At 44.3% G+C, this 20,324-nt stretch overlaps 1 protein-coding gene across 2 annotated transcripts in view; it reads right to left on the bottom strand.

The window, feature by feature from the left end:
* Positions 1 to 20,324, bottom strand: part of STX17 (syntaxin 17) — a 241,054-nt gene that overhangs the window by 36,078 nt on the left and 184,652 nt on the right. For both annotated transcript variants that reach the window (XM_075314960.1, XM_075314961.1), the window contains one exon: positions 9,787 to 9,873. In XM_075314960.1, the coding sequence (XP_075171075.1) occupies positions 9,787 to 9,873 (87 nt within the window). The remainder of the gene's footprint in view (positions 1 to 9,786; positions 9,874 to 20,324) is intronic.

The following is a 20,324-nucleotide window of genomic DNA, read 5'->3' as shown; positions in this document are numbered from 1 at the left end:
TGAAGGGGCTGGGGGAGAAATATCTAACAGCCTATTGATGGCTGAGATAAGATCGTTTACCATGGCGTCCCCATCCGGGGTATCCAGATTGAGAGGGGTTCCAGGATTAGACTCCTGATCACTCTCTTCAGACACATCACAGGGAGACTGATTGCGCTGAGACCCTGAGCAGTGTGATGACGTTGAGGGTCTTTCCCAGCGAGCCCGCTTGGGGTGGCTGGGGCAATCATCTGAGTCATTATACTCATCCTGAGAAGCCGGGGACCCCCTTGCAGTCTGGATTAAATCCAACTGCGGAGGATTAGAGGACATAGACCTCGCCGTGTCCATAGACTGAGCCCCAGGCATGGATTGCAAAGTTTCCAGGATTTTTGCCATAGTCACAGACATATTAACCGCAAAAACTGCAAAGTCTGTCCCCGACACCGGGGCAGGACTTACAGGCGTCTCAGCCTGGGTCACTATCTCTCCTGACTCCGGCTGGCGAAGCAGCACCGGATCTGAGCATTGCACACAATGGGGGTCTTTGGAGCCTGCTGGTAGAGCAGCCCCACATGCAGCACACGCAGTGCACACAGCCCTAGCCTTGGCAGCTTTGCGTCTTGTGGATGACATGTTGCTGCCTCCTCAGAGCGATCTGGGGTATTCAGCCAGGAAGCGACCTCACAGTGCAAGAAATCAATAAATATCTATGTCCAGTGACACAATACACTAACATACACTGAGGCACTAGAGGGGCCAGCTGAAAAGCCGCTTACCGCCCGCTTAAGAGCGGGTGTGTGGTCTTCCAAAGCCCCTCAGTCTAGGTCTCCCAGAGCCTTGCGTCCTTCCTCCAGCCAGACATGCATGTAATGGCTGCCGGCGTTCTGAGAGAAGAAGGGGGGCGGGCCCTGGGCGTTCCTGACCAAGAGCGGGAAGCCTGCTTCCCTCTGTGCCTAGTGAGAGGGCTGGAGCATGTAAATCAGGCTCCAGCCCTCCTCGCTGCCGTGAAACAGCGTCTCTCCCCTACCCTGATTGACAGGGTGGGGGCGGGAACGATCGGAGCTGCCGGCGTCCTAGGCCCAAAAGCCGGGGACTAGAGTTATAAACGCCGCCGCCGTAAAAGCGCGGTCGGCGTATCCCCGGCGCACCACAAGTCACAGCAGCGCCGCCCGGTCCAGAGGGGGTCGGCGCTGCGTTCCCAAAACACAAAGTCCCCCAGATAACTGTAGGAACACCAGCTCAGTGTACGGTCCCCGGCGCACTACAACACCCAGCCAGCCCGGAGTGTGTCTGTGCCTGCCGGGGACACAGAGTACCTGTATGATGCAGGGCCCGGTCCCTGATTGTACTCCTGCTCCGAATCCATCAGGTTCTAATGGGTCTGTGGATGGAGCCCGGCGTCAGAGCTTTGAGGCCGGCAGGATCCCACTTCCACAGAGCCCTACCAGGGGATGTGGAAGGAAAAACAGCATGTCAGGCTCCAGCCCTGTACCAGCAATAGGTACCTCAACCTTACAACACCATCCAGGGGTGAGAAGGGAGCATGCTGGGGACACTATATGTGTCCTCTTTTCTTCCATCCGAACTAGTCAGCAGCAACTGCTGACTAAAATCTGTGGAGCTATGCATGGAATGTCTGACCTCCTTCGCACACAAAGCTAAAACTGGAGTACCCGTGATACCACGGGGGGGTATAGCCAGAGGGGGAGGGGCCTTGCACTTTTAATGTAGTGCTTTGTGTGGCCTCCAGAGGGCAGTAGCTATACCCCAATCGTCTGGGTCTCCCAATAGAGCGCTGAAGAAAGTAACCTTTTCATGAAATACCAATAAAGAAAAGTCTTTCAATTACTTTGGACATACTAGCTCTCTTCCAATTTCCTGTCAGCCTCATTCCTTACCTGTGTCGTGGATACCTCAATTTCCCCCCTCCACATCCATTCCTTCTCTTTCTGCATGTGTCATTGAGCAACTCATCGTCAGTCTGGTTTTTGTCGTCTATGCTCATAAGCTGTAAAACAGCTTGGCTGTGCTTCAGCTTACAGGAACGAAATGATTAAGGGCAGGGAGTGGATGCAATATTCTACTCTGTTGCTGTTGGGGATTGGGTGATGTCCATTGAGGGGTATGTGCAAGATGTGTAAGAGGAGGTGGATAATCACTGAATGGTATTGAAACCAAACCCAGCATCCAATAGTGGATGCTCCATAAGCTGTCCTGGTTGCTGTGGTGCATTATTTGCTCTAAAAAAGTTGAGCCAGTGTGCAGCGAAAGACATTTACAGTTCCAATTTATAATTGCTCAATGACAAGTCTAGTGTTCAGGCCACATTCTCCTGCACGTAAGAGCACAGACTGCACCCCTTCATGGCAGCTGAGTATCTTCCACTATGGCTGAGAACATACCATCAATTTCTGAAAGGCAGTATAATCCACTAAGTTGAACGAAAATGACTTCACCACCAGCATCTTGACAACGTAGGAGTAGCAATTGTTTCAATCTATGTAACTATATAACCATGTATTACCGTTGTATGCTTTTGGACACTGTACTGCAGCTCAGTTTCAGGGTTTTGGGAATCTTGTCATAGTTTAGGTCATCTTTATCTAGAGCAACAATTTTTTTTTCAGATCCTCAGAGAATTCTTTGCCATAAGATGCTATGTTGAAATTTCAGTGATCAGTATGAGAGAGTATGAGAGCGGTAACACAAAATTTAGCAAAACTGCTCCCAATTCCCACCTGAAAACATGTAAGACATGGTAATCACATGACACCGTGACTAATTGGACACATCTGTGGGTGTAGTCACTTTTGTTGACATCAGTTTCAACATTAATGGCTGTGTATTGGCTTATTTAGAAGTCAAACCAAATTTAGGCCTTGTGCGCACTAGAAAAAGGATTTTTCTCAAGAAATTTCTTGAGTCTGAAAGATTAGCGCACTTGCGTTCAAAAAACGCACCAATAACGCATGCGTTTTTACCGTTTTTAATGCGTTTTGATGCGTTTTTTCCGTAGGTTGGTCCTAGAGGTTTTTTTACCATTTTCTATGGCAAAAAACGCAGGTACCTACAGAAAAGAAGTAACATGCTCATTCTTTTTCTCAAGAAATTCTGCAGAAAGAATGTTCTTGAGAAAAAAATGCAGCGTGCGCACAGCTATTTTTTTTTTCCATAGGTTTTGCTGGGGAATGTTTGCAGAAAGGTTACAACCATTTTCTCAAGAAATATCTGCATCAAAAACGCAAAAAAACGTGGGTAAAAACGCAGTGTGACTGTTAGACAGGCTGTACATTGACTACTTTACATTTATATCAAAGTGTTATATCTTCAGTGTTGCCCCATGAAAAGATGTAATAAAATATTTACAAAAATGTGAGGGGTGTACTCACTTTTGTGACATACTGGAAGTTGGCACAAAAGCGGATAAGGATAACTGGGCAAATATTGCTTCCTGGCTACACAATCAAATATCTGACCGTGAGAAGGAGGAGCAGGAGTAATCAGTGTATGACAAACAATAGATGATGATGGTGATGATGACACTGACCAGGTAATTTGACACTTGGCCTGGGAAACAAGAAAGACAAACACAAGGAGAAGTAAGAGGAGGTACAGTTTGAACCTTGCTCAAATTGCTGGCAACTTTGCTTTTTCAACATGAACAGCTGATACTGCTTCATGCGCTAATGGAGAGCTGTAGTTCTTAGATGATTTTAGCTACAGCTATTTTTCTCTTGCTGAGCCTGCACTCTGCAAAAGATTTGCTGGCTTGCAACATGGAGAAAAATTCCCACACCTGAGATAATCGCAAATAGGACTTGCCAGTACCATGACTATGACCAGACCTTTCATGTGCAAATGAGCCTTCTCCACCAATAGCATTTGAGGCATTTTCAACTCCGCAGCTAGCAGAAAAGAAGCAAATTTGTCCCTTTAAGATCTGATCAGAAATTGACTCCGTTCTTTATCGCCAATACTACCACTATCCTCGACCTCCTCAATAGCCTGATCTGGTTTCCAACTCATGCCTTCATTGTCATTATCATCCCTGACAGTTATCAAGTTGGGAAATGTCTTGAGTTGCTTGCTCCCTGTCCTGATCCCTACCTCTAGGTTACTCTTATCCAGAGTGTCACTAATATGTCAGCTGTCACTGCTAACTTTTCCTCCACCATGGCTGCTACTACTACCACATTTCAGTCATGTAGTAACACTGTCATGTCCAAACACTGACTGTATTTATCCAACATATCAAAAAACACACAGGGACGGCGTAATCCACAAGAGGTCCCATGAGGATTCCAGCTCTGCTACATCTGAAGTGACAGTGTGCATGCAAATAACATGACCACCTGCTGTGAGCTTCATGCAGAGAATGGCCAGCAGCGATGAGCAGTGATGTCACTCAGGTTATTTGCAGTCACAGCTGGAAGTTTGCACCGTCCTCCACCTGTGACTGCAAATAACCTGAGTGACGTCACTGCTCATCGTTGCAGCTCATTCTCTGCCTGAAACCAACTAATATACAGGATCACTACACACACAATCTTTTATATCAAACAATACAAAAAAAGTTTTTACTGTAATCAAAAAAAGACACGACTACATTTTAAAATCACTTAAAACATTGCAAAAAGAATTGACAATCATCCTATAAAATTCATAAGGTGGGACAGGATATCAAATGACTTTAGTTGTAGGCAATAGAAAAAAACGGAGTCATACCATTTCACATAGGAGCCAAAGAATATATTAATATAAAAAAAATCCACAATAATATAAAAGGATAATAGCAGACCAATGTACTGGGTACAAAAAATAAATGTATAGAGGCAATTATCATGAAAAGTGCATATAACAACCCAAGCTCCAAACACTAGTCTGAATATAAAGGCTTCATCAAAATCTTGCTGATGTCACTATGGAGCAGACTCACCACATATCCATTATAGGGAAGTAAAGGTTATCCTACAGAGTTTTAAATAGAATAAAAATCTTATCCTTACCCCAGTACAGGGGTGGGGAACCTCCAGCCCGCGGGCCGCATACATTTTATGCAGCCCCTGGGAACCTCCCAGGCACCGCAGTGAGACGGGTGTCAGCTGAGGTCTTGTCGGCTGCCGGCCCTTTAAATCACTGTATAGCACGCATGCCATTAGTTTCTCAGCACGCTGGCCTGGCCCGTACCAATGTGCTGAGAACGTACTTTGTAGGCGGGATAAGTGCGAGATGCTCTGTACTTCCGTCCCACAGAAGAATAGCAGCAGGTTTACCGGCTTCCCTGCTGTACGTGCCTTCCGGTGCAGCGTGTCTTCTGCCTCGCGGTGCAGCATGAGTCCTGCCTTGCGGTGCAGTGTGAGTCCTGCCTCGTGGTGCAGTGTGCCACCAACCCAGTGCTGTGTGCCACCCCACAGTGCTGCCTGTGCTCCCTCAGTACTGTCCATGTCCCCCAGTCCTCATCATGCCCCTCTAGTGCTTTTTGTGCCATCTCCAGTGATGTCCGTGCTCCCTTGGTGATGTCTGTGCTATGTGCTACCCCTCCCCCATGCTGTCTGTGGTCTATTGGTGATGTCTGTGCCCCCTCAGTCCTGTCCATGTCCCCCAGTCCTGTCCGTGCCACCACCAGTGCTGTTCGTGTCACCGCCAGTGTTATCCACCCCCCCTGTGCTGTCCATGCCTGCTTGGTGATGTCTATGCTCCCTCAGTTCTATCCATGTCCCCCAGTCCTGTTTGTGCCCCCTCTAGTGATGTTCGTGCCACTGCCAGTGCTGTCCGTGCCCAGCAGTACTGTCTGTTTCCCATCAGCGATGTTTGAGCCCCAGCCCCTCCTGTGCTGTATATATGTCCCCAGCTCCTCCTGTGATATATATATGCCTCCAGCCCCTCCTGTGCTGTATATATGTCCCCAGCTCGACCTGTGCTGTATATATGCCCCCAGCTTCTCCTGTGATATATATATGCCTCCAGCCCCTCCTGTGCTGTATATATGTCCCCAGCTCATCCTGTGCTGTATATATGTCTCCAGCTCGCCCTCTGCTGTATATATGTCCCCAGCTCGTCCTGTGCTGTATATATGTCCCCAGCTCCTCCTGCGCTGTATATATGTCCCCAGCTCCTCCTGTGATGTATATATGTCCTCAGCATCTCCTGTGATGTATATATGCCCCCAGCCCCTCCTGTGATGTAGTTACCTCCTGTTACGGGGGGTTGTCTGATAATAAAACCCAAAGGAATATCAGACAGTCAGGGTCCACCGTGCAAAGACTCTGCTGCAGACTATGGCAGAGGATAAGGGGTATATAAGTGTGCCACTGTAACTAGTAATAGCACAAGTGCAGAGTGCAATACCTCTGTTAAACTCACAGAGGAATATAATTAGAAAATAAAGCAATTCCTCCCTTACTTGGAGGGTATGTGGTATGGTCTCTGTTAATGGTCACAGAGACAAAAGCAGTGAGTGTGAAAATCTTAATTACTTACCGGTAATGTGATTTTCAGTAGCCCATGACAGCACCACCTGAGAGATAGGTTCCGCCTACATCAGGACAGGAAACCCACTGATAAAAAGGCGGCACCTCTCCTCCACATCAGTAGGTTTACAGAGCCAGAGAGGACCAACAAAACAAAACCAGAAAACGTTAATCACACCACCACCAGGAATACACCACTAACGGTAACACTCCCCGAAGGGTGCCCAGAACCAGTGAAAAAGGGGGGGAAACTAAGGGTGCTGTCATGGGCTACTGAAAATCACATTACCGGTAAGTAATTAAGATTTTTCCCCTTCGCCCATGACAGCACCACCTGAGAGATTCTATAGACCAATCACCTTAGGGAGGGACCACCGCTTGGAGAACCCGTCTACCAAAAGAAAGGTCAGCCGCTCCTACCTGCGTTCGCTCCACTAGTGTGCGAGGACATGAACCACTAGATATGGCACCTGCCTAGGTCTGCTCCACTAGTGTTGCAAAAGAGACGGACAGCAGCGTAAGCCGCACAAAGCTCCTACCTGCGTTCACTCCACTAGTGTGCGAGGATACGAACAACTGCCAGACGCAGTATAAGGAACGATACCCTAGCGGCAACGTCCACCTACGAGTAGAATCACAAGGCCCAGCCGGACCACCTAAGGTCACCTGCCTATGTCCCCTCCACTAAGAGGTAAGGATACGGACCGCAGCCGAAGCTGTAAGGTATAAGAACGCTACCCTGCCGGTAGCGCTCACCTAACATAGACAGAGAGATGCCTAGAGGGACGTGCACAGAGCGTCTACTCTCATGCATGAACCAAGAGGACTGAGCGCCGGGCGGCGTGCGTCAGGGTTTTATATAGACTCTGTGCCTCATCCAAGATGGAGGACACCAGAGCCAATCCGCTGCCAGAATGACAGCAATGACGTCACGCTGGCCTATCACCGAGCAAAGCGTCACAAGCACATGACCAGCGACCAATTGGCATAGAAGGTGTCAGAGACATGTGACCACGTGTCACAAGCACATGACCAGCGGCCAATCAGCTTAGAAGGTGTCACAGACATGTGACCTCGTGTCAGCGATGATGTCACCCGCACATGTGCAATGGCTCCAAGATAGGACTTAGTCTCCAGCACTTGCACATGTGCAGTAGCAAGAAATCCGAACATAGTCTCCAGTGCCACAGCAACCGTAACACCTCCAGCGTCTCCTAGGGGATGTATATGATTTACCAATCTGTTCACTGTGCTCCAAACCGAGACAAACCTGGAAAAGCAGTTGTGAGAAGCAACATGATCAATATCGCCGAAAATCACAGCCGCACCAAAGAGAAGCAGCTCCAGCCACCACAGTACGGGTGAGTTTATTAATTGTTTGACCAAATATATTAGGGTAATTTTCAACCTGATAATTTTTGCGGCCCCCAAAAATTGGTAGAAAAGTCCAAATGGCCCCGGCAGAAAAAAGGTTCCCCACCCTGCCCCTAGTACATTTATTACAGTTGCATGGTAGTAAGTAAGGCACAGGGAGTACCTGCGTGAAGCTCACAGCGGGTGGTCATGTTCTGTGCCCAAGTGTTGTCACTTCAGATGTAGCAGAACAGGAATGGTTATGGGACCTTGTGCGAACTACGTCAGACCTGGGTGTTTTTGGGGTTAATAAAGGGGTGAAAGATGGCTTTTTCTTGTATTTTACTTCAATTAAAGGATTTTTTCGGTGTTTGTGTTTATTTCTTTTCACTTACAGATTAGTAATGGGGGGCTTTCATATATGCCTCCCATTACTGATCCAGGGCTTAGTGGCAGCTGTAAGTTGTTATTAACCCCTTATTACCGAGATTGCCACTGCACCAAAACAATCGGGATGAGCAGAGTAAAGTTCCGGGATTGTCACATTTAATGGATGCTACAATTCTGGGCAACTGCAGGCTGCTATTTTTAGGCTGGGATGGCCCAATAAGCATGAATCTCCTAGCTGTCGGCTTTACCATAACTGGGTATCAAAATTACGGAGGTCAGCATGCCAGTTTTTTATAATTATTTATTTCAATAACTTAAAAAAAAAAACAAAAAAAACCCCGAAGGGGTCCTTCTTATTTGATACACAGCCAAGATAAGCACATGGCTGGGATCTGCAGCCTGCAGCTGTATGTTTTATGATTGCTGGGTAACATAATATGGGGGGACCCTACACCAATATTATTTATTTTTACAGCAACAGTGATGCACACACAGCGCCTTTGATTAAAAGCAGTCAGACACGCGGTCACACGGGGTAGTGGCACATCTGACTTGAACCAATCAGAGACACGGGGACTGCCAGTGGGTGGGGGAAGCAGTGCATTAGCATGAGGGATAAAAAAAAAAAAAAAAAAGCCGAAGGGGTCCCGCTTATTTGATACACAGCCAAGATAAGCACGTGGCTGGGATCTGCAGCCTGCAGCTGTATGTTTTATGATTGCTGGGTAACATAATATGGGGGGACCCTACACCAATATTATTTATTTTTACAGCAACAGAGATGCACACACAGTGCCTTTGATTAAAAGCAGTCAGACACGCGGTCACACGGGGTAGTGGCGCATCTGACTGCAACCAATCAGAGACACAGGGACTGCCAGTGGGTGGGGGAAGCAGTACATATGCATGAGGGATAATGAGTGACCCTGAAAGTAGCGTTAGAGTTGTGCGGGAGACTCGGTAAGTATAATGCGCTTCCTCCAATACCCCTATCCTTTCTACCACCATTCTAAAGAGCTGGATTCTGGTCCCAATAGACTTATATGGGTACTGGAATCCAGCCAGATATCCGGGATCAATTCTGGGGGGGTGGTGTTTTAAACCCAGTGGGACCCGTCAATCATGGGTATCTGAGAGTCCATCCATCACTAGTCAACATATTCATAAACTTCTAACAGGAGTAAAAGAGGAACGTTACAATGCAGAGTTATAAAAACAATGGCACAATATGGGGAACATAATTAGTTATGAAAATACCTGTCAGAAAAGTCAAAACATCCTTTTAAATATGACTAGGAAAAAATAGCATATTAGCAACTGTAAACTGACTTTGAAAAAGTAAATTAAATGAACTAAATGCAGAATTCAGGATGTGTACTTCTTAGTGCCTAAAGAATGGTTGTGATAGCATATCACAGCAGAGATTGATTTCTTCTTCACCGCTCCCTCCTTCTTACCCATGTGTCATTTCTTTTTTATTTCCTTAATTGCTGTTTCCCTCAGCATTAAAGACGGCGGATCAATTGGGTTAATACAGAAGATTGCTGGTAGGCACAGTACCATTGATTCAACAGCATGAATATATCCCTACCTTCCCCAGGTTCTTGGTTCCCTCTTCAACATTCACAGCAGCAGTGTTGACATGGTCTTCAATGCTGTCAATCTTCTCCTGCTGAGTCTGGATGCAAAGGAATTATGAGTGAGATTTCCTGCTGAGAAGCAGCAGAAAGCCAATACACACTATTTAATTTTTGTAATCAGGGACCCGGCAGCAGCTTTCATCTGTAGCTCTGTGTAGCTGCACAGCTGTTAATGGCAGTTCACTAATAGCACCTGATAAACAGTGCTGGAAGGGAAAGGAAATTAAAGTTAAAGATTTAACTATTAGTCATCTGTCCTCCTTGAAGGTAGCGAATTCTACTAAAGTAGATTTAAAGCTATTACGGTACTACTCTTTGATACATATGTGATGTTAAGACATTAAAGCAAAAATCGGCAATTATTAATGTGATAGTTTTATGACTTTGCTTTTGTTGGTGCCATTGATGTCAGAAAATGTATTTCTTCCCTGCATAATGATAAACAAACTTTTTAATTAAGCAATGTATGTATATCTTTATGCAGGAAGAAATTACATATCCTTTGATCATTGTAAAAACCTTTAAAGAATCCTAATATGTAATTAGTATGTAATTACACATTATGATGATATATTTGGATATATAATTCATGCTATATATAAATGGTTTGTATTGTGTAAATCAGCAGTTAGTGATTTTTGTCAATTTATGCACTAACAAATTGTATGGGCAAATTCATGTGTAGCATACAGGCAGTGTGTACTCCTTATTAAGGGCAACATGTTGTTGGGCTCCAGCCTCACAGCTATAGCCAAACAGATTATGAAAAAGAAACTACAGTTCTCGGGAATACAAATATAACATTTCCTTCTTTGTTCAATCAATCAAAAGATAGCAATGTTGTTTTGACTCATTATAAGCTTTTAGTTTCCAAAATTTATGAACTAAACTGAAATACATCTGTAGGATTGCGGAAGGCCATTCTCCTATTCTCTAAACGTCACCCACTTTTCTCAGAAATCGAAACACCTATGTGCATCACTTAAGGTCAACAATCATAAACAGAACAAAGATAATGACAACTGTGATTTCTACCTTCTGTTTTGGAGGTAGAAATTTGCTCCCTTGATTCTTGGGCCCCTGTACGGCTGCACAGGTTGCACCAGTGATATGTCCGACCTTGCAGCTAGCATCAATGCAATGATCTACATTATTAGAAAAACCTGATATCTTTGGATTCAAAGCCCAGTATTAGAAATAAACCCAAAAACAACAAGAATTGTTAAAAATGTAACCATGAAGTACAATTTAGTATTAAATTGACCAGAACTCAGATTTATAATTATTTGTGTACTATGCTTTGCTTATATAATGCCAACATATTTCACAGCACTTTACAGCCAGTGTCATCCCTGTTTCAAGTGGAGCGTATGTACAGTAGTGTTTAAAATAATAGCAGTCCACTATGACTAACCAGATTATTCACTGTTTTTGGTATAAATTCTATTACCACATGTCAAACAATTTACCAGTTGGTGCGGTAGATTCTAAGAAAATCCCCAGACTCGGTATTCATGATCTGCAGGTTTTTGAGTCTGTGTATTTGAATAAGTAATTGAAAGTATGGGGTGTTCATAATAATAGCCATGTGGCATTAAATTATTGAGGTCAATCATTCTGTGAAGAAACGGGTGTTAATCAGGTGGTCCTTATATATGGGTGAAGCCAGCCCATGTTTTACATACATTTCTCCTTGAAAGCCAGAGAAATATGGGTAGTTCAAAACATTATTTAGAAGAACAGCGTACTTTGATTAAAAAGTTGACTTGAGAGGGTAAAACTGATAAAGAAGTGCAGACAAAGATAGACTGTTCAGCAAAAATGATCTCCAATGTTTTAAAAAAAGAGAGGCGCCGAAGAAGACCATTCGAATGGATGGAAGAATAGCCAGAATGATGAAGGCCCAGCCAATGATCAGCTCCAGCATGATCAAAGACAGTCTCAAGTTACCTGTGAGTACTATGACAGTTAGAAGACGTGAAGCTAATCTATTAGCAAGAAGTCCCCGCAAAGTCCCACTGTTTAAAAAAAGGACATATATTGAAGTGGATACAAATTGCTAAAGAACACATCAATTGGCCTAAAGAAATATGGAGAAACATTTTGTGGACCGATGAAAGCAAAATTGTTCTTTTTTGGTTGAAGAGCTGCAGACAGTTCGTCAGACAACCCCCAACTCTGAAGATCATGAAGCATGGTGGTGCAAGCATCATGATATGGGCATGTTTCTCTTACTATGATGCCGGGCCTAAATTACGAAATATCAGGGATCATGGACCAGTTTGCATCAAAATATTTGAAGAGGTCATGTCTGACGATGAAGAGGAAATGCCCTTGAAATGGGTGTTTCAACAAGACAACGACCCTAAACACAGCTGTAAATGAGCAAAATCTTGGTTCCAGTCCAACAAGATTGAGGTTATGGAGTTGCCAGCCCAATCCGCGGACCTTAATCCAATAGAACACTTGTGGAGGGACATAAAAAATGCTGTTTCTGAGGCAAAGCTAACAAATGTAAATAAATTGTGGGATGTTGTCAAAGCATACTGGGCTGAAATAAGAGGTGACAGAGGATAGAAGTGGACTGACTTTGTAGCACTTCTAAAAAACAGTGGTTATACAACTAAATATTAGGTTTGTGATTCACAGGAATGCTCAATCTTACATAAGAAGAGGACAGATTTTGAGTATGTAAAGACAAATGCAGACACTGCTATTTTTTTGAACAGCCCAATTTTCATTTTTTGATATTTTCTGTAAAGTAGTTAAAAATTATATACATTTCTCTGCATGTTTTGATTTAGAAAACAGTGTGCAATGTTCCCAATGCATGGAAATAAAAACTATTATAAAGATTTTGGGCTTAACTCGTGTTTTTGTACACATTGCTATTATTTTGATCACAACTGTACCTGTACAGTACTGGCACCCTTGAATTTGCTCCAGAAAAGAAAGTATTTCTCTCAGAAAACTATAGCAATTACACATATCTAAATATTCACATGCTATTTCCTTTGTGTGTATTGGAACAACACAAAAAAACTGTAAAAAAAAAGGCAAATTGGACATAGTTTCACTCAAAACCTCAAAAATGGGCCAAAGAAATTTTTTGGCACCCTCAACTTAATATTTGGTTGCATACCCTTTGGAATAAATACTTGCAGTTAATAACTGCCTATAATCAACATCCTTCTTACACCTCTCAACTGGAATTTTGGACAGCTCTTGTTCTGCAACCTGCTCCAGGTCTCTCATTTTTGAAGGGTGCTTTCTCCCAACAGCAAATTTAAGATCTCTCCACAGGTATTCAACAAAATTTTGATCTGGACTCATTGCTGGTCACTTCAGAACTCTTCAGCACTTAGTTTCCATCCATTTCTGGGTGCTTCTTGAAGTACTCTTGAGGTTGTTGTCGTGCTGGAAGACCCATGACCTAGGTCTAAACCCAGCTTTCTGACACTGGGCATTACATTGCAATCCAGCTTTCATGATGCCTTGCACTCAGTCAAGTTACCCAGTGCCAGGGGCAGAAAAACAACCCCAAAACATCTTTGCACCTTCACCATATTTGACTGTAGGTACAGTGTTCTTTTCTTTTGTAAGCCTCATTCCATTTTTAGTATACAGTACAATGATGTACTTTACAAAAAAAGCTCTCACATGGAGTTATCTGTGGCCAAGACCCTTTCCCAGGATGATTTTGACTTACTCACATTTTGGAAAAGTGTAATCTAGTTTTTTTTTAAGTCTCTGTGTCAGCAGTGGGGTCCTCCTGGGTCTCCCGTCATAGCATTTCAATTCATTAAAATGTCGACCGATAGTTTGCGCTGACATTGATGCACCCTGAGCCTGTAGAACAGCTTGAATTTCTTTGAAACTTGATTGGGGCTGCTTAGCCACCATTCGGACTATCCTTTATTGGAATCTTTCCTCAATTTTTCTCTGCCATCCACGTGCAGGAAGATTAGCTACAATGCCAATGCTTGTACACTTCTTGATCATGTTAAGCACCGTGGGCAAAGGAATATCAAGATCTCTGTAGATGGACTTGTAACCTTGATATTGTTGATATTTTCAATAATTTGGGTTCTCAAGTCCTCAGACAGTTTTCTCTTCTTTCTGTTCTCCATGCATAGTGTGGCACAAAGAGACACACAATACAAATATTGAGTTAAATTCTCCCCTTTTTTATCTGGTTTCAGGTGCGATTTTCATATTGTCCACACCTGTTACTTGCCACAGGTGACATTGAACAGCATCACATGATTGAAAAAAGTTGTTTACCGACAATTTTGGAAAGGCGGCAACAATTTTGTCTGACCCATTTTTCGCTTTTTATGTGAAATTGTGTCCAATTTTCCTCTTGCTTTGTTTTTTTTATTTGTTTTTCCAATACACACAAAGGAAAATAAACATATGTATAACAAAACAGGTGTAATTGAAATAGTTTTTCTGGGAGAAATACTTCATTTTCTGGAACAATTTCAAGGGTGCCAACACTTTCGGCCATGACTGCATAAAGTGTGTGAGGAAACTGAAGCAACCAAAGGAAACCCATGCAAACATGGGGAAAACATAAAAACTCCTTGCAGATGTTGTCCTTGGTGAGATTTAAAAGGAATCTGTCTGTATGATCAACCCTCAAAAGTTGTGTTAAGGGGCATATAGGTCATAGAAAGCTAAATAAAATGATACCTTGATATCTGCGATGTCTTATTCCAGAGAAATCCATGTTTTTCTTATATGTTAATAAGCTGCTCAAGGCAATAGACAGGGGACTGATCTCCAAAAGAAGAAGGAGGTGTTATCAGTGTGAGACATGTAAGTAACAGAACAATAAAACCTTGCCTTCTTACAAACATGTTAGCAGCTGTAGCTGTCACAGCTCTGATGTATTGCAGTGTATACAGTGTCCATTTTAGGACGTCATCATATATCAGTGTCAAACATCAGAAATACCTTGATTGATCACTGATAACTGACACCTGATCACTGACAACTGATCACTGACATCTGATACCTGACCTTGTTTTCTTATGATATATTACTACCTAAATATGAAATCCTATAAATAATGAACCTATAGCTTAATGGTAAGGCATCTGTGCCACACATAGCATTATCCTTTCAAATAAAAATATTAAAAAAAAAACCAAAACAAAAAAAACCATCCACTATAGGGACTAGAACCCAGAGCTCTGGTCTTTCCCACTGACCTCCTCCAGCCATAATCAAATGATGTTTGAGTCTGATCAGTGAGTGGTGATGTGTGATAAAGTCACATCTCACACATCCGAATGAGAATCAGGACTAGAGCAGAATATTTGCTTGGTTAATCTCATAAGGCAAGAACGACAGCCATCCACTATGTCTTCACTGTATGGCTGAGTGGTAAAGTTGCTGCCTCTGGAGTTTGGTACATGGGTTCAATCCCAGGAGTGGATAGATTAAACTTGACTTTTTTAAATTCTGCTGCTGACACACAAACTGCAGTGATGTCTAATGCTGTCAGAAGTCACATCTCACACATCAGACAGACTTATAGATGCTGAGTGTTTGCATGTCTACCCTCATAACTAAAGGCCCAGTCACACTAAACAACTTACCAGCGATCCCAACAACGATACAACCTGATAGGGATCGCTGGTAAGTTGCAAGGAGGTCACTGGTGAGATGTCACACTAACGACGCTCCAGCGATCCCACCAGCAACCTGACCTGGCAGGGACCGCTGGAGCGTCACTACACGGGTTGCTGGTGAGCTGTCACACAGGCAGATCTAACCAGCAACCAGTGACCAGCCCCCAGCCAGCAGCGCCGCGTGGAAGCGATGCTGCGCTTGGTAACTAAGGTAAATATCGGGTAACCAACCCGATATTTGCCTTGGTTACCAGCGCACACCGCTTAGCGCTGGCTCCCTGCACACCTAGCCACAGTACACATCGGGTTAATTACCCGATGTGTACTCTGCTACGTGTGCAGGCAGCAGGAGCCGGCTTCTGCGGACGCTGGTAACCACGGTAAACATCGGGTAACCAAGAAGCGCTTATCTTGGTTACCAGATATTTACCTTCGTTACCAGCGTCCGCCACTCTCACACTGCCAGTGCCGGCTCCCTGTTCCCTGCACTCCAAGCCACAGTACACATCGGGTTAATTACCCGATGTGTACTGTGGCTACGTGTGCAGAGAGCAGGGAGCCGGCACTGACTGCGTGAGAGCGGCGGACGCTGGTAACGAAGGTAAATATCGGGTAACCAAGATAAGGGCTTCTTGGTTACCCGATGTGTACCATGGTTACCAGCATCCGCAGAAGCCGGCTCCTGCTGCCTGCACATTCAGTTGTTGCTCTGTCACTGTCACACACAGCGATGTGTGCTTCACAGCGGGAGAGTAACAACTAAAAAATGGCCCAGGACATTCAGCAACAACCAACGACCTCACAGCAGGGTACAGGTTGTTGCTGGATGTCACACACAGCAACATCGCTAGCAACATCGCTGCTACGTCACAAAAGTTGTTCCTTAGCAGCGATGTTGCTTAGTGTGACGTGGCCTTTAGGATTCTAATCCCAGAAGCAGAGGATTTTTACTTTTTATTTTTAAAATTCTGCTGACAACCACACAAAGTCCAGTAATGCTTCACGTTTAATATCTGACATTTTGATATGTTAAAGAAGAATTTCCGACACGCTATATATTTACATGGTAAATCACATAGGCAAAGGAAATTGAGTGGGAGACATTAACTTACTACATATCTATTTCCAGTGACTGTACATGCACATATGGATCTGTGTGAGAGGTCATTTTGGGCTTCACAGCCTTTACTTTTCAATTATATTATGTAGTGTGTATAACTTTTGGATCACTTTTTATTCATTGTTTGACTCAAAAATGGTGAATTGACCATTTTGTTATTTGTTGGTTTTTTTTCATTATGCCGTATGGGAGAAATATTTTTTACATTTTAATAGTATTAGTGATTTCAGATGGTAAAATGCTTGATTACTTGTGCATAAGGCCAAAATGATTATTTCCTTGGAGCTGCAGGGTTTGCTCTTTGCAATCAATTTGTCTATAGTGGGCCCTAGAAACCTCAGTTTTATACTGGGGCGGCTGTTACATATTTGGTGGGAGGGGAATGTAAGCAATATGTCCGGATACAATAAAGTGCATATATAAAATTAAATATTTGGTGCAAAAATTTCTGGACAATCACTGCATCTCTTAGCAGGACAAACACAGCCACAAAAAGGCACATTTTAGCAGTGTTTTTGGTGCTTTTCCATGCAGATTTTCCCCACTGATTACTATGAGTGAAATCTGCAGCAAAACATTGTAAGAATTGACCTGCTGCAAATGTATATCTGGAAGAAGAAAATAAGCAATGTGCGCATGAGACATCAGGATTTCAGGATTCTCATTCACTTTGCTGATAACAAGAAACCCTTCAGGTTTTGGAACAAATGTGCACAAAAAATAATGCAACAAATCTGCAATGTGTGCACAGGCCCTTAAAGTAAGCAAAGTATAAGTTACAGTGAGATAAGCTACTTGGCAGATCTGTGAGGTGGCAGTACACATGCACATGTCTTGCAGCATCAGCACCAGCTAGAATATGACATGGCCTAGGACCACACCTAGCCGGCAGTGGACTAGTGAGAGCCCTAGTGGCCATGAGTTTGCAGCCAGTTCTTGAATGGGTACAAACAAAACTTTACAATAAAGTCTAAACAGAAATCCATGATTAAGATGTAGCGACTATTCATTTGTTGAAACGCGTTGGAGGGAGATATTATCTTGCTCTATGCGCGAGCCTGTACCGCAAAGATTTTAAACTCTGGTAAATAAAGACGTTTTTTATATACTTTTCTGCCTATGGTCCGCTGGATTCTATTTATTCTATTCTATTTTTTGCTAATTACAATAAAGTACATATACGCATAGACCCTCACCTAAAACATAACATTTAATGATTATTTTAAAATGGTCTGAACCACAATGCAAAATAGTAAATCAGTGCACAGGAAGGAGGAGGAAATAATTCCCTACAATGTCCATTCCCTCATGTGTCCTACCTAGCCGTGGAGGTTGGCACCCTAGATGTATGATATGTTGCCCCCACTCCTCGACGGCTTTCCCTGTCCTAACCCTGTAAACCCCTGCAACAAAAAATAAAGTGCAGTGCTCAAATTAAAGTGATTCAAGTGCAATAGCTGGGTTGACAAAAACTCCCCGGGATACCTCGGATGTCATAATGGTCTTCTATGAGAACAACAACTTAATCAGGGAAAGCCTAAAGTATAACTTATCTTAATAATGCCTCATGCCTCAACGCGTTTCCCCAGCCCTCTGGTTCATCAGGAGGCCAATAGTTACCAAATGTGGCTACATAAACCAACAAACAGCACCATGCTGCTGGATATGAATGATACTAAGGGGTTACAAGGCCAATCAAGCCACCTTATAACCCCACAGGTGTCCTCTGACATTAGGCCCAGTCACACTAAACAACTTACCAGCGATCCCAACAACGATACATCCTGATAGGGATCGCTGGTAAGTTGCTAGGAGGTCGCTGGTGAGATGTCACACTAACGACGCTCCAGTGATCCCACCAGCAACCTGACCTGGCAGGGATCGCTGGAGCGTCGCTACACGGGTTGCTGGTGAGCTGTCACACAGGCAGATCTCACCAGCAACCAGTGACCTGCCCCCAGCGCCGCGTGGAAGCGATGCTGCGCTTGGTAACTAAGGTAAATATCGGGTAACCAACCCGATATTTACCTTGGTTACCAGCGCACACCGCTTAGCGCTGGCTCCCTGCACACCTAGCCACAGTATACATCGGGTTAATTACCCGATGTGAACTCTGCTACGTGTGCAGGCAGCAGGAGCCGGCTTCTGCGGACGCTGGTAACCACGGTAAACATCGGGTAACCAAGAAGCCCTTACTTTGGTTACCTGATATTTACCTTTCTTACCAGCGTCTACCGCTCTCACACTGCCAGTGCCGGCTCCCTGTTCCCTGCACTCCTAGCCACAGTAGACATCGGGTTAATTACCCAATGTGTACTGTGGCTACGTGTGCACAGAGCAGGGAGCCGGCACTGACAGCGTGAGAGCGGCGGACGCTGGTAACGAAGGTAAATATCGGGTAACCAAGGTAAGGGCTTCTTGGTTACCCGATGTTTACCGTGGTTACCAGCGTCCGCAGAAGCCGGCTCCTGCTGCCTGCACATTTAGTTGTTGCTTGTCGCTGTCACACACAGCGATGTGTGCTTCACAGCGGGAGGGCAACAACTAAAAAATGGCCCAGGACATTCAGCAACAATCAATGACCTCACAGCAGGAGACAGGTTGTTGCTGGATGTCACACACAGCAACATCGCTAGCAACATCGCTGCTACGTCACAAAAGTTGTTCCTTAGCAGCGATGTTCCTAGCGATGTTGCTTAGTGTGACGTGGCCTTTAGTCTCGTCCAATGTAATTACGGATCCTATGCTCATCCTTCTACCTCCCGCACATCTTTCAATCTCCGTTATCCTCCAGTGTGAGTGAGGCCTCTCTATTACCGCGTTCCACAGTGGAACGCAGGGAATATCCGTTCCAAGGTAGCAAACCGGATATATGCTGAGCGCATCCTCCAAACATGTGTCCCATGCAGGAGCGCCAGGCTCACATACTGCTTCCGTGTTCCTCAGTGCATGTGAACTGACACCCCCTTTTCTTATCTTTTTCTCCGTAATCCAGCCCATGATATGTCTGGCCCTCCAGGAATATGTGGGTTTGAATTGTATGCGGACCCCTGGGATATGTTCCACTGTATAACAATGACATACCGGCGTCTTATTTACATATGATGACATAATGATATACCATTGTCTAATTAACATATTATGACTCTTCTTTAACATATCAGAATGTCAGATATTAAACGTGAAGCATTACTGGACTTTGTGTGGTAGTCAGCAGAATTTTAAAAATAAAAAATAAAACTCTTCTGCGTTTAGAACCCAGAAAACAAGTTTCTCTCGAGACTTTCCATCCTGTGAGCTTTACTACTCCTCCACAGGATAAAGCGATACTACATGGTGATTTCCCTTAGTTATGAGGGTAAATATGCAAACAGCATCTATAAAGCCTGCTTTACACGTTGCAATTTTGCATACGATTTCGTATGCGATTTGCAACGCCCCCATCGTATGTGCAGCACGTTCAATTTGTTGAACGTGCCGCACATACGAGTAACCCCCGTCACACGTACTTACCTGTCCATACGACCTCGCTGTGGGCGGCGAACGTCCACTTCCTGGAGTGGGAGGGACGTTCGGCGTCACATCGACGTCACGCAGCAGCCGGCCAATAGAAGCAGAGGGGCAGAGCTGAGCGGGACGTAAACATCCCGCCCACCTCCTTCCTTCCGCATTGTGGGCCGGGAGCCGCAGGACGTAGGTATGATCTGTTCATCGTTCCCGGGGTGTCACA

The sequence above is a fragment of the Anomaloglossus baeobatrachus genome, chromosome 6, assembly GCF_048569485.1.
Source record: "Anomaloglossus baeobatrachus isolate aAnoBae1 chromosome 6, aAnoBae1.hap1, whole genome shotgun sequence".
NCBI lineage: Eukaryota > Metazoa > Chordata > Amphibia > Anura > Aromobatidae > Anomaloglossus > Anomaloglossus baeobatrachus.
This window is presented reverse-complemented; position numbering and strand designations above follow the sequence as displayed.